At 42.1% G+C, this 15902-nt stretch overlaps 1 protein-coding gene across 5 annotated transcripts; it reads right to left on the minus strand.

The window, feature by feature from the left end:
- Window positions 1-1587: 1587 nt before the first annotated feature.
- Window positions 1588-14091, minus strand: znf319b (zinc finger protein 319b). 5 transcript variants are annotated; one of them, XM_069901192.1, is made up of 5 exons: window positions 13771-14091; window positions 12496-12757; window positions 6883-6996; window positions 4137-5902; window positions 1588-1882 (listed from the first exon to the last, which is right to left on the minus strand). In XM_069901192.1, exons 4-5 carry the CDS (start codon window positions 5794-5796, stop codon window positions 1878-1880), a joined length of 1665 nt encoding a protein of 554 aa, XP_069757293.1. In that variant the 5' UTR covers window positions 5797-5902; window positions 6883-6996; window positions 12496-12757; window positions 13771-14091; the 3' UTR covers window positions 1588-1877. The 5 variants fall into 5 exon arrangements, with proteins under 5 accessions (XP_069757293.1, XP_069757290.1, XP_069757291.1 ...); XM_069901189.1 differs by having other exon boundaries at window positions 1588-5902; window positions 12496-12743; XM_069901190.1 differs by having other exon boundaries at window positions 1588-5902; window positions 12500-12757.
- Window positions 14092-15902: the final 1811 nt, after the last annotated feature.

The raw sequence follows: 15902 nt of genomic DNA on the forward strand, positions 1-15902 counted from the left end.
AAGCACAAATTTCTGATAGCTGAATTTCTTTTTAATTGGCAAGATTCTTTTCCCGATTAGGTGACTTCGCAGACTCAATGTACACAAGGAGATCTAGGACAGAGAAAATGAAACAAAACTCCATCAGTCACTTTTACAAGAAAGCAATTGTCAAAGCCAACAGGTTGAGGAGTCCCAATCTTCCCAAATCAAATATGCTGGGGCAGTAAATCAGATAACAAGAAGATAAAATCAGTATGAAGATGCAACAGGATAAACCAATACTTGTAATGCGAGATCCATCTGGAGATCAAATAGAAGTAATTTTTTCATTTCTCTTCATCCCATAAAAACCTTAAAGAAAACAGTCCAAACATCATGAGTTGATTAAACATTTCTTTCAATTACATTCTCTACAATTTGAATTTCTTTAAACTTGTGTACTTAACATTGGTAAGAAAACTATTGAAACGAAAATAAACAGTAAATATTAAATAAAAATTGCCATGTAAACAAGCCAGTACAAGAAATTCAAAGATTAAATGGAGGTGATTTATATAGGACAATTTTTGTAGGACAAATCACGAGTTAATACTACCACTGTTTAAAAACATTAATACAAGAAAAATGAAAATTCCTAAATTGGGACAGGGATACTGAAGCTGTCTTCAGCATGACTAAAGATATAGCTTCCTGGTAAGATTTATTCACATGGCACTTGTCAAATAACATCATCTGAAGAGGAGTCAGAAAAATTACATTTGTAAATAAGACTTAAGAGAAAGATCAGTTTGTCAGTGACACCAATAAACACCTCTGAAGAGAATTTATCACCTCCCCGTTCTTTGGACGTCCAATTAGGACCATTGCATCCCGATAATGATAGTTCTAATTTTAAAAAATTGAAAATCATGTCTGTGGTCCAATCTTAACATCCACTTAAAAAGGAATTGAAGTCCACAGTTGGTTCCAAAAATCAATCCCCTCATTGTTCTCCTTGAGAACAGCAAAGTTGCTTTTTCCCGTGAATTTCCCGTGAATCAGACGTTATTCTGTAGTAATCATATCAATCAGCACCATTAAATTTCATTAGCATTGATTTAATTTTATTAAGACTATGTATATTAATAAAAAAATTTACAAGTGGCAAGAATATCAGGGTGCAATTCATTCTCTGGGCTCGGATTACATCAATCAACTGTTTGGTTAATGGTATCGTCTGAACCCTGAAAGTATATTACTTGTCATCTTGTATCTATGGTAGCCCAACAAAATAAAATTGATTTGTAATAAAATTTAAAAAAAACTTTGTGACATTTCCTTTAAAAACACATCACACTCGTGTATGAGAATATTCAATAGTAAGCCAACGGAATTGAGAGTTAACATGCTACGTAGTTTGCATTCAGTTTCCTACTCGATAGCTTACAATCAGATATTCTCTTTACACTCAGCAACGATGTAGATTAACTACAATCCTGGGGTTTTTTTTTTTGCAATTAGCCATGCGCAACAGCAGGAAAGACAGTTCTTTTACATTCCTAAAAACACTGGTAATCGTGGAGACATCCTATAGGCAGCTTGAAACTATTTTGATAAGACAGTATATTAATTCTACTTTTTTTTATTAATCTTTTCATTTCAGCATCTGCATTAGCAAACTGTTAGTGCTTACAAAATGGAGATGACAAACGAGAACAGCCTCGATTCAACTGGCAAAAACATACCACTCTTCTCATCAAAAGTCCACCTTTGTAAAGACTGGAGTCATTTAAGGTGATTGGTCATGCTTGACTGACTTCTTGCTCAACTTTCTGTGGAACAGGTTCATTTTTCAAAGGCGACTGGTCATTCGGGCTCTGCTGTGTCCAAAACTTCACATCCATCCTGTGTTATATTCAGACTGTAGACGTTGAAATGGCAAAAAACCCATAAAAAACTATTTGTGGTTCCCTTTCCAATATGACAAGGACATTTCTATCAAATATACTTGTTAAAACTAGTGCTTTTGAAAGGCTTGCACATAAAACAATCTTTCTGCCATCAAAGCTGATACAACCAAAAATAAAAACAAACAGATCTTTATGCTCATTGCAGCAGTGAAAATGTAGCACTAGTTTGCAAGCTCGTTTTAAATACACAAATTAAAATCTATTTTAATTACACATTTGTAAGATCATTTTCAATGTTCAACCACTCTAGGTGGATAACCCCTTTACAGGCCAGAGACACAACTGTCTCATTGGGAGGAATTTGCACGTCTATCAACCTGATCCTGGCTTTAATTTAATTTGTAGGTTTCAACAAAACATTCAATCTGCAGATAATGACAACTGTTGAGGAATCTAAACCTTTTAAGAAAATATTTCAGTTCAGTTTTTGCTTTGAGACAATTCACATATTTGCTTTAAGGTTGCCACTAGCAGGCAGGTTGTAGCCCAGATGAGTTAAAATGCACGGGGCCCTCGAGCTACACATTAATCATAGGAATGTAGATTGTGCATTTAAATTATTCTGTTAAGTCCCTTGCTCCTGTTTTCTATGGGTTGCCCAACAGTCAGGAACACGGCAAAAGGGAAATGGCATAGCTCAAAGCCACATTAACGCATACCTTGGTAGTCACTAGGTTGAAAGATGCTGCCTTGTCCCCAAAGGCCTGCTGGGCAACAAGGTCAGAGTGTGGAATACAAGTTGGCAAATTACTTCACCTAGCTCAAAATGCAGTGAAATACATTTTAGCCATTTTTAAAAATGTTCACAGCACTTGAACAAGAGTTGTGGTAAAGGAACTTTCCACCATGAAAAATAAATCATGATTATTCAGCAGTAATCCCAGAGCAGGGGGCGAGATTTAGACAAACTCGTCACAAGGAGGAGTTCAGTGATGGACTATGGTCATGGTTACCAGGAAAGTTTAAACAGAGGCAGTAGAGCAAAGTAATTCAAGTTATTCTGAACCTTGGAATGTGATCAAACACTTTTGTGACAAGGCTTTGCAGCATGACAAGCTGTCACGATGGTTACTGTAGAAACACAATGGTGCTAAATTGTACTCCTACTCTTCAATTTCAAAACGCACAGATGCTTCGTTCCACATTTACAACTTTATTACAGCAAAGGTGTTCACACTCATTTTTGGATCCATGTTGATGTAAACAATCTCCGAATTCCTTCAGAAAAATCAGAAATGTTGGAATAACTTGTCAAGTTAAGAAGCATCTGTGCCAAGAGAAACCAGTTTTTGTGTCCAAATAGTAACTGATCTCTCTTTCCACAGATGATGCTTGACTGGACGCATTCTTCAAGCATTACTGTTTATTACTTTAGATTTCAATATCTTCAATATTATTTCCCTCTCCATTCCTGACCTGCTTACTGTATGTGCATGAAAGACTAACAAGAGGAAGGGACAGAGTGTACACGTGTCAAGGAAAGTCACAGAAGACCAAATGCAATACAACCTGCAAAGCCAGGTTGGGCAGAGGGAAGATCAACAGTTCTCTCCAGTGTTATTACACACACCAAAAAAAAGTGCTTTGTGGCACTAATTTTAACAACCAGCCTATCCATTTTCAATAGGGGAAAGGCAGAATAAAATGCAGCATCCTGCTTACTAAACCACAGGGTTTACAGCTGATAGGAAAGAATTTAGTGTGATCAGGAACATCATTAAGATGGAAGTATTTGGACTCCGGTCACATGCATCCAACATGCCTGACAATCTCCCTCATGTAGTTTGGTCAGCACAATTCTATTTGCTCTTATACATCCCATTTGCTTGTTTGTTTGCCCCATTTTAGCTTTGAGAGTTTTTTGGAGGTTGGGAAACTTTATTCATGGATGTTCTAAGTCAAATAACGGAGATGTATTGGCATCAGCTAAATTATAAAACATCACTGAGGGAGGAAGGGCCTTGGGACTCTAATGCATACATCACAAAAAACTTGGACAAATTTGTCACAGGGACCAGCACCGTCTGTCAAGTCATACAAATCTATCTGTACCACAGTTGTACAAGCTCAGACCAGACTTCCAAACAAAGTAAAATCACTGTCCACAAGCAGAACCTTCAAAGGAGTTTTCCGCTGTGTGTTGAAGGCAGTGCTCCTGTAGATAGCTCAGATCTGTAAACCTCTCCCCGCACCATGTGCACTTACACTGATTTTCTCTGGCGTGGACATTCTGGTGCTTTATCAGGTGCTCCTTCTGCTTAAAGCCCTTGTCACAAGTGATGCATTTGAAAGGTTTGTCCCCTGTGTGCACCCGCCGATGCCGTTCCACGTCCGATGAGTACTTGAACCGCTTTTCACAGTCAGTGCACTTCAGGGGCTTCTCCTTCGCAGGGCGGCACGGGTGCTCGACTAGTTCAGTAGAGCATGCAAAACGCCGCTCACAGGCATTGCACTTAAACGGACGCTCCTCAACGTGGGTCGCTTCATGGAGCTGCAGGGCAGAGACTCGCTTGTAGGCCTTTTGACACACAGTGCACTTGAAGGGCTTGCCCTCTACACGGGCACACCGATGTCTCAGAAGTTCCGAGGAGTCTTTGAAGCCCTTCTGGCAGCCTGTACACTGGAAGTAGCTCTCTCCGGTGTGAATGTGCTGGTGGTAGAGGAGATGCGAGGATTCGCTGAAGCCTTTGTCACACACAGTGCATTTGTAGGGCTTGTCTCCCGTATGGGTGCGTTGATGCCGTACCAGCGCGTACAGTTGCTTGAAGCTCATCTGGCAAGTGGTGCATTTGAAGGGCCTCTCCCCCGAGTGAACACGCTGGTGATGCTGGAGGTAGGACGCGCGTTTGAAAGTCTTGGGGCACTGGCTACACTTGTAGGGACGCTCACTGTCTGTCGTACACTGGTGCTGCAGCAGCTCCCCAGGCTGCTTGAAACCCACGTGGCAGATGACACATTTGAACATGTCCTCACCGGCATGCACGCACATGTGCCGCACCAGGTGTGAGCGATGCTTGAAGCTTTTGTGGCAGACGCTGCAGTCATAGGGACGCTCACCAGAATGGATGCGCTGATGGTGGACCAGATGCGAGGACTGGCTGAAGGTCTTGTCACACTGGGTGCACTTGAAGGGCCGCTCTCCCGTGTGCACCCGCTGGTGCCTCTGCAGTTCTGAGGAGTGACGGAAGGCCTTTTCGCAGGCAGAACACTTGTAAGGTTTCTCACCATGGATGTACTGGTGGCGCACCAGCTGCGAGGACTTCTTGAAGCCCTTCTGGCAAACGCTGCACTTGAAGGGCTTCTCGGGCGCATGGAACTGCTGATGCGCAACCAGCTCAGAGGAATCCTTGAATTTCTTCTTACAGACAGTGCACTCAAAAGGCTGATCTTCAATGTGTGCCCTCTGGTGCAAGAAGAGCTCTGAAGACTGCTGGAAGTTCTCGCCACAGATGGTGCACTTGAAGGGGTTATTCTCGTTGTGGACGTTCTGGTGCTGGACCAGGGCCAACAGCTGGGAGAAGCCCATCTTGCAGACGTGACAGATGAAGGGCTTCTCTTCCACTTGGCCGCACTGGTGCTGCAAGAGGTCGGTGGACTGGCTGAAGGCCTTCTGGCACTGGGCGCACTGGAAGAAGCGATTCATGTTCATGAAGCAAGGGTGCTGCTGAAGCTCCGAAAGTTGGGTGATTATCTGGCCACACATGTTGCATTTTTGGGAGCACTCAGCGGACAGGGGCTGATGTTGTTGCAGGGTTGCGTCAGCTGGGAACACAATCGCAAATTCGAGGGCACGCTCACTACTCTGGGGAATGCAGTTCTCCACCAGTGGCGGGGCAGCTGGGTGCTCCTCCCAACATTCAGTCATGTTGAATAGGCTCGCATTGGAAAAATGATTTTTTGGGACAAAACAGAGGACTCTCTCCCAGACCTTTGATGACTCCACACTGGTAAGATGTGTTAGTCTGTCTAATCTGTTAAAAACAACAATTTCATATTAGCTTCTTCAAAAAGCAGTTTTTCAGAAAAGACTAAAGCAAGACGCCAGATTCTTAACCACTAACAACAGTCACTCTTGAGATACCACACCCCTTGGTAATTGTCTGGTGCACCCCCCCACCCCCTCCCCCCACCCCCTCCCCACACCCATTACAAAACTTCCCAAGCTTCTTAAAGCAGCAGAAAGAAATCAGAGCATCAGAAGGAATATTGACATCAGGAATAAAAAGAAATAGACACAGAGGGAACTTGACTTAAAGAGGGAGGAATATGCCAACCTCGAGGGAAGAAGGAGCAACCCTTTGGACTCCCAACCAGCACACGCATTCCATGTCCCCATTTTCCAGGATGGGTTTTATACTCAACCATCAGCTGGTTCGTACTATAGTTTACCCACGTACCTAGTCTGGAGTATAAATTATGTAAGGTTAAAAATGGCTGGAGTCCAAAGTGTTAAAGGGGCCAAACTGGACAGGTTTTCCACAGTTAAATAAATGAGCAAATGATGGATGGATGCCTTTTTGAAAGGTTGAGAAGGGAAAATATGCCATTTTGAGTAGTTTGTCACAATGCAGCTTTCCCACTCGCACCCAAAAAAGATTTGCAACAGGTACCTAACTGTTTAATTTGAAAAGGAGCTCATCTTAAAGTTATGGTGATTAATTTGCCTGAAATCATACATCCCTCATACACAGAAGTGTTGATACCGTCTGTGCCTTTTGATTACTGGATCACTTTGAGGGCATCATGAACAATTTTACATGATTAAATCAAGTTGTAGGGATCATTGAGAAGTCCAGACATATATCAGCGGGTCTGTAACCACAATCTAGCAATTACTGTAACACCATTGTATACTTGGGTTAATGAAGAAGTTTCATTCTAAAGGCAAAAAGTTTCTTGACAGTCAAAGTAGAATATAGTTGTGACTTGAACAATCTAGACAATCATCTACCTGGTCAATCACATACAACGGATTTTCCCAACAGCTGTAGCCCTTCTTCACTCATCTTGTTTCCCAGAGATCAGCTGGCAGGGAAGACCTTCTTTGTCCATGTCAAATTGAACCCTAGGAGTAACCAACCAGTTATAAACTGATAAAAACAGGCAAAAGAAAGTAAACAGTAACATTTTTGATCAAGGTTACTCAACACAGACAGAGTAGATGTGAATAGGCTCTTCCCCTTCAGGGTAGATGAGATTGGAATGAGGCGTCGTAAGTTGAGGGTTCGGGGGAAAAAGTTTAGAGGTAACATGAGAGGAAACTTCTTCACTCAGAGAGCGATGGCTGAGTGGAATGACCTTCCGGAAGAGGTGGTTGCAGCAGGGTCAATGTTGTCATTTAAGAGAAGGTTGGATGAGTGCATGGATGTGAGGGGATTGGAAGGTTATGGACAGGGAATGGGTAGGTGGGACTAGAGGTGTTCACTTAAATCAGTGCGGAATAGAGGGGCCGAGATGGCCTGTTTCTATACTGTAATCGTTATATGGTTATGGTTATAACACAACATAAACATCATGGTCATATTATCAGTGGGAAAACAATAGATTCCAAAAGTACAATTTACTGTATGAAAACGATGCAGTAACCAATTAGTCAAAAAAACTTCTAAAAATGGACCTGGTATCAAAGCTAATTACATACCAAGGCAAGCAGTGGAAGGCATTTAATCTTATTTAGCTCAGAAGTCTGGTTACGTACACAAACTGGTACAAAAACTTGGCCTCCTGCATTCAAATAAAATTTGATACTTCAGAAAGTATTTATGAAAAGAAGGCCAACTCTTAGAATTGAACACGACTGCAGTCGACAAAAATGAACAAAGGCAAGACATCCTTGTGCTCTGCCTTGAGGTATATGAATAAATCAATGGGGTTTCTACAATATCAGCAATGAAAGGACATTTTTCTTCCTGATGCTGGTGTGTTAACTGCCTGAAGGTTTGTAATAGTTCAGCAAGGCAGTGGCGGGCAGACTTCAGACTTGCAATCAGAATAAAATTCTTTTCCAGTACTACTACTTGTTATTTTAGCATAGCATAATGTTCCAGTTTCAGCACAAACTGAGAAAATTACTGCCACCTCTTTTTCTAATGACGAGCAGGCACTGGGAATAAAGGATCAGCTCTGATCAAGTCAAGGAGGCTGTTCTATCCTGGTTTCCGTAGACTGAGAGAAGCAACTAATATTACCTTCTGCTTATCTAATGGTCCAGAATACAGACAGTAGAAATTCTTTTATATATCACAATCTCCAAACACACAACAGCACTGTCAGTAGGTTTAATGGCTTCAGTGAAATTTTCCCTGAAGTATATCAGTATCAACTCGCCGTAGAAACGCATTCTCAAATCAATACTCTGTGCCCTGCTTCGAGCTGACCATTCTGTTTTGAGTACATTCTAGAAAAGATGATAGTGTGAAAATGCACATCCTCAATAAATTAACACCCCAGTGAGGAAAATATGGCTACAGTCAACGGTCTGAAAAGTTTACTTTGCTGCTATATAATAACACAAGAGTAGCTTTGATTTCTGGAATGTTTGCAAGAATCATTCTGAATCCAGAGAGAGAAGAAAGAAACAAAAGTAGGCATCTTGGAACCATTTGTAATTGTACACAACAATGGCAAAATCGTGGATGAGAATTATGCAGGCCAGCCTTGGAAGAGTGTTCTACCTTGAGGTGTGCTCATAAACGAGTTGCATTCCTGAACATTGATCTCTCAGATGATACTCCACTATTAGAATATTAAGCATGCCATGACATGAATTACTGTGGTAAGATTTGGAAATGATTCTTTGAAATGTTCATTCAGGATTATAACCCATGAAACTCAAGTCATGCACCATCTATACCTATGGTTCTTAACCTTTTTCTTTTCACTCACGTACCACCTTAAGTAATCCATTACTAACCACACAGCAGCTTTTAGATCGTCAACCCCTTCAAAGACTACACGGTCCCTCATCGACCCCCAGGCATGGACTCCCAGCACTGGATAGGCTGGACAGACGTCTGGTTTTAGGCTGGACAGTCTGGCTTTTGAGCCCTCTGTCCAGCGCCACCTTGAGCCGGATGTTAATTTGTCTCCTATTTGGGGGCGTGGAGCTAGACCACCAAATGGAGGACAAATTAAGGGTCAGAAAGGGCACTCAGCTGTTAAATACAGAATCCCGGGTAAAGCAGGCTGTGCGCCGCAGGCTGGCCCATGCGTGATGAGGGGGGAATGTGATGGCATCAGTCGAAATGTCAACTGGGGAAGCATGATGGTGGTGCACAAATGTTTATGGGAGGTAAGCCTCACCCCCACCTCCCCACGCTGTGGAGACATAATTTTAAATCAACCCACGCCACCTCCCCCCCCATGTTATCAATCCCCTTTTGACCCCATGACATTTATCAACCCCTGGGAGTCGATATCGACCACTTCGGAGAGCCCTTACCTAATGGCGTCGTTGATTACTTCTTATGGATGCTGCGTGACCCACTGAGCTTCTCCAGCACTTTTGTGTGTTACACTCGACCCCAGCATCTGCAGGATTTCTTGTTTAACACTACAACTACTCTTTTCTGCCCTAATTTAAACAGTAACGAAGAAACAGTCATCCAGACCAGCCATTCTCAACAAAGACTACAGCACATTTGGAGGGGGCGGGGGCCATAGATTGAAATCATAAAATATTTTTATGTCGTTGGTAGGGGAGAGGAACAGAAGAAACCAACTGAACGACTGCTTTACAGGAAAAGGGACCCACAAATTTTGAGCAGAGTTCTTAAGGGGGCATAGCCAAAAAAAGGTTGAGAATAACTTCTCTACAGCATTAATCAGTAAATATTATAAGAACTAGGTGATGTTTGGTGTACACTATCTGTATTTCAAGTTCTGAATACTGAAAAGATCCAAAAACTAAACTTTTTTTGCGACACTGACGTGATGACACAAATTGAAAAAAATTTATTACCCGACTCGCCCATGTGGGGTTCCGACGCTCTGTTGGCGCCATTTTGATAACAACAGAGCTCTCGTGTACTGCACAAAGATGAAGGTGACTACGTTAACACTGCAGAAATAGTGCCTATAGACGACAAGGTGAAGATGTGTGATGGACATTGAAGGACTAGAGCAGTGGGCATTCATAACAGAAGAAGAAATCATGTCAGTGTATAAAATCAAAGAGAGACTTCTAAGACAAAAAACATTGTTAATGAGGCAGACGGCGCTGGGGGAACATTTGAAAAAGTCACTAGTGTTTGGTGCTGCACTTATCTTATTTTGTAAGCAGAGATGAAGTTGTTCTTTGGTCCAAATTAAACATGATTTCATGGTCAAAAAAGCCTGCCGTTGATTTTTGTTGTTGTTTACCCCCTGACACAAGTATTCTCCTGATGCCACTGAGCTGCTAAAAGCCATTGTTCCGATAACTGAAAAAAAAACCCAGTAACCAAAACTCATCCGGTCCCAAGCGTTTCGGATACAGGGAAACGTACTGTACTGCTGCAGACACTGATATCATTTGAACTTCTCTGGTTACAAGAGCTTTAACCGCTCATCATTTGTGGCCTCCAAATCAATTTGCCTCATGATTAAACAGGATCTAATGTGGTGACAGTTTTCTTATGGGAGGAAACCTGATCACTACAGATTTAGGGAAGTGAAGTGAAAGTTTCTTCTTCTGCTTCCACAGTGAGCTTTTAACTTTAAAAGGAATCTTACATTGGTTGCCTCCACATTTTAAAATTTGATTGCTTATTCAAATCTGCCAATTTTATTAAACCACCAACTTACTTGATTAAAACTAATGTTGCTTAATTCAAATGAATTTCAAAAATATTAAATTAGAAGGAACAGCTAGAATATGAAACGTGCTCATGTGATTTACTGATCAGAAAGAAACTTGTGAAAACCAGCTACAAGATACTGACTATTAATACAAAAAGCTTCCTTCACTTTGGCTCACTGGTACAAGACTGGTGATCATTTGCACCTTTCAGCACTGGAAGCTAATGCTAGCCTGCAAAAATTAATCAGTGGCCAAGAGTAAAACAAGAAAGTCTGCAGACACTGTGATTGAAGAAAAAACAATGCTGGAGAAACTCAGCAGGTCAGACACGAGTGTTCTTTTACATAGCAAAGATTCATAACCAACAATAATCAAACATAATCAAGGTAAAATTAAGGTTTCAAGCCTGAAACATTGTCTATGTATCTTTATCTTTGCTATAAAAGTCCACTGTTTGACCTGCTAAGTTTCTCCAGCATTGTGTTTTTAATCAGTGGCCAGTGGATTTTGACAAGTAATTGAACCCTGGGAGAAGAAGCAAGAACAAATTTGTTTCCCAATCTTGATAAGGGAAGCCAAGACTGACGGCCTGCAGATACATAGATGGACGGGTGGTTTCCACTTCTGTATTTGTCAGCCCATGACTTTCCTGTCTGTTGGAGTTAATTGGCAGTGAATATTCAGGTGTCAAAGCCGAAGATTCTGCCCATATTTTTAAATGTGCTTGATAATTATGCTATCTTTCCTCTGCAACCAAAAAAATTACCAAAGATTTTCATATTTTTTCATTATCTGTGTAACAGTTGTATAAACACTTCATGAAGTAGTAATATCTCACATTGATGCCAGAGATCAAGTCACAACTACACTCCTATCTGCTTCGAGGCTTGCGGATAATAGCATTCAAACTACCAAGAAGCAAGGGCAATGTCCTCACAACTGCCGTTGCACAAGGGGATTGCTGTATAAGCATCTGCTAAACATCAAGTAAGCAACTGCCTTCACTGCTTTCAAAGACATTGATTGGGGGCAGTTAGCTGACATCATCGACAAGAGCAAGGACTTTTCCTGATGATTGCATTGTTCTATTCCATTTGCATCTCCTCGTACAAGAATGCAATCAGTAACTGCACACAAGATCAGTGCAGCGTTCAGGGTTGGATGGTAAATAGCATTCACACAATGCAAATACAAGGCAATAACACTCCCCAATATTACAACCATCTTCTGTTGACTTTCTACAGCATTCCTATCTGCACCATCAACATCGAGTCAGAGTTATAAAGCAGTGTTGAAATAAACTCTTCAGCCCATTGAATCCAGGCTGAACATCATTCTAACAAACACCCAAGCACCACCATGGTTATAGTGGCCTGCTCAACTAGCAGCCCATTAACCATTAAAAAAAATCCAATGCTGCTTCATGATCTGAAAAATAAGTAGCTCATCGTAATTTCTGCATCAACATCTCCGAATCCCATGACCTTTAACAAGCAATGAGAAGCTGGAGGGACTCAGTGGGTTGGGCAGCATCCATGGATAGAAATGCTCAGTCATCATTTTGGGCCAAGACCCATTGCACTGGACAACAAAGAGTTTCCAAAGGTTTGCTTTGTGCAAAAAAAAAATTGGGGATGATGACAGACAACTTCTAGCTGAACACAAAGATCATTTTAGATTTGCTGCGTCATGTAGGAAGTTGGCGGAACATTAAACCAACTTTTTATTGAATTCAGTAGGTTGAATCGCATAATGATGCTGACACATTGCATTAATTCAACTGACCTACACATGTTTTGCCGCTGATTTTCGTTTGCACTCAGCATCTGATGCCTCTCGTGTCAGTGTCCAACAACAGACGGCCGGCATTGATGGATTCCAGTTTCCCTGATACCGCCTTTTCATGGTCGCAATGTCCTGATGAAACCTTTCACCGTGTTCGTCACTGACTGCACCAAAATCAGCTGGGAAGAAGTCCGAGTGCAAATGTGGAAAATGAATTTTCAATGACACGCTGCACTTCATGGTTTTGTCTGCTTGAAGTAGACTTAAAATAATGACAGGAAATCACAAAAGTAGGTTATAGCCAAAAAAAGGTACGCAATAGGAAAATTTTAAGATGATTGATGTGATCAGCAGCCCAAAAATACACCCAAGTGTTCAGGAAGCAAAATCTTTGCTGCCCAGTGTTCTCAACGCTAAAGATATCAAGCATAACAAGGCATCGTGGGAGTGAAAAAGTTGAGACCCCCAGCTTCTCACTGTTTGCTCAAGATTCCAGCACCCGCAACTCTAACGCTGAGGACAGGAGAAGCAGCCACTTCCAACGAGTTCCCCTTTAATTCGTACACTATTCCAACTTGAAACGCCCCACAGCATCAAAGTGCAGAACTCCCAGCAGCAGGAATCACCCTTGCAACAAAGGCTGAAGGATTCCATGAGCCAATAATTAAGATGGGCAATGCAGACATGCTGCCCAAATCCTGCAAAGTGCACTTCCAACTCCCGGCAAGGGAGGGGGCAGCCGGATTTGTGGATGCCAGCGATCAAGGGGAGCGGAATCCAAACCGGGGCAAGCGCCAAGATTCAGAGAGAGGCGAATGGAATGAATTACTGACTCGTGTTCAAAAGGGCAACTGCAAGGATGAGGCTCCGTGCTCCAAAGGGGGCAGGTGGACCCAGCGTTGCCAGGGTTTGATGGAAGGGGGCAATGCATTCGCTGGGTTGTCAGCAATGAAAGGCAAAGCCGTGCTGGTGGTCGCAGGGTCTTCCCCGGCCACTTGGACCCTGCTGAAGTTGACACACGGGGTCACTGCGGCCCCAGGCAGGGCTCCGCCCTCCGCGCCCGGGCCTGTTGACCCTGGCTTTCCGCCGGCCACCTCCGTTGTCCCGGGCCGGAGAAAATGGCCGCCGGCCACCTTGTTGAGTCAGCGGCCTGTCGTGGTGGCCACTCCAACCCCCAATTCCCCCCTCGCCCTCCCTTCACCCTCCACGCCAGGCCCGGGGGGGGGGGGAGGGGGGTTCTCTCCACTGGCAGGCCGCCACCCTCGCCGCTGTTACCTGGCCACTCCGGCTTCCAGCGCTGCCCCGGGGGGGCCAAGAGAGGCTGCAACCACTCGACCGTCTCTTCGTCCTCCGGGTCGGGAGCGGGAGGGCCCGATCTAGGCCCGGGGATGGCGGCTCGCTGCGCCCATTATCACCAGCCGGGTGCGGGGGGTGCAAAAGCCCTTCCTCCGGCCAGGAACCGAGTGGCCCGCGTAAACAGGAAGCCAAGAGCAGCCGCGGGATTTCCTGTCGTCGCTGCCGGCTCTCTGCTGCCCCTGGCGGCTCCAGCACCAGCAGTTGGTCCCTGGGCGCAGGCTAGTCCCGTCCAGCTCTCGTCTCCCCTTGCGGAGCGGAACACCCACCCCGAGCTCAGCCGAAACCCGACGTTTGCACCGAGCCTTATTACTGGGAGCCACGTACTACTTTTAATGGATTCTTCACGTATTTCTCTCCCAATCAGTGTATTATCTCCCTATCTTATACTTTATTCACGTATTTCTATCCCAATCAGTGTATTATCTCCCTATCTTATACTTTATTCACGTATTTCTATCCCAATCAGTGTATTATCTCCCTATCTTATACTTTATTCACGTATTTCTATCCCAATCAGTGTATTATCTCCCTATCTTATACTTTATTCACGTATTTCTATCCCAATCAGTGTATTATCTCCCTATCTTATACTTTATTCACGTATTTCTATCCCAATCAGTGTATTATCTCCCTATCTTATACTTTATTCACGTATTTCTATCCCAATCAGTGTATTATCTCCCTATCTTATACTTTATTCACGTATTTCTATCCCAATCAGTGTATTATCTCCCTATCTTATACTTTATTCACGTATTTCTATCCCAATCAGTGTATTATCTCCCTATCTTATTCTTTATTCACATATTTCTAACCAACTCAGTGTATTATCTCCCTATCTTATACTTTATTCACGTATTTCTATCCCAATCAGTGTATTATCTCCCTATCTTATACTTTATTCACGTATTTCTATCCCAATCAGTGTATTATCTCCCTATCTTATACTTTATTCACGTATTTCTATCCCAATCAGTGTATTATCTCCCTATCTTATACTTTATTCACGTATTTCTATCCCAATCAGTGTATTATCTCCCTATCTTATACTTTATTCACGTATTTCTATCCCAATCAGTGTATTATCTCCCTATCTTATACTTTACTCACGTATTTCTATCCCAATCAGTGTATTATCTCCCTATCTTATACTTTATTCACATATTTCTATCCCAATCAGTGTATTATCTCCCTATCTTATACTTTATTCACGTATTTCTATCCCAATCAGTGTATTATCTCCCTATCTTATACTTTATTCACGTATTTCTATCCCAATCAGTGTATTATCTCCCTATCTTATACTTTATTCACGTATTTCTATCCCAATCAGTGTATTATCTCCCTATCTTATACTTTATTCACGTATTTCTATCCCAATCAGTGTATTATCTCCCTATCTTATACTTTATTCACGTATTTCTATCCCAATCAGTGTATTATCTCCCTATCTTATACTTTATTCACGTATTTCTATCCCAATCAGTGTATTATCTCCCTATCTTATACTTTATTCACGTATTTCTATCCCAATCAGTGTATTATCTCCCTATCTTATTCTTTATTCACATATTTCTAACCAACTCAGTGTATTATCCGCCTATCTTATACTTTATTCACATATTTCTATCCCAATCAGTGTATTATCTCCCTATCTTATACTTTATTCACGTATTTCTATCCCAATCAGTGTATTATCTCCCTATCTTATACTTTATTCACGTATTTCTATCCCAATCAGTGTATTATCTCCCTATCTTATACTTTATTCACGTATTTCTATCCCAATCAGTGTATTATCTCCCTATCTTATACTTTATTCACGTATTTCTATCCCAATCAGTGTATTATCTCCCTATCTTATACTTTATTCACGTATTTCTATCCCAATCAGTGTATTATCTCCCTATCTTATACTTTATTCACGTATTTCTATCCCAATCAGTGTATTATCTCCCTATCTTATTCTTTATTCACATATTTCTAACCAACTCAGTGTATTATCCGCCTATCTTATACTTTATTCACATATTTCTATCCCAATCAGTGTA

The sequence above is a fragment of the Narcine bancroftii genome, chromosome 10 (genome assembly GCF_036971445.1).
Source record: "Narcine bancroftii isolate sNarBan1 chromosome 10, sNarBan1.hap1, whole genome shotgun sequence".
NCBI classification, from domain to species: domain Eukaryota; kingdom Metazoa; phylum Chordata; class Chondrichthyes; order Torpediniformes; family Narcinidae; genus Narcine; species Narcine bancroftii.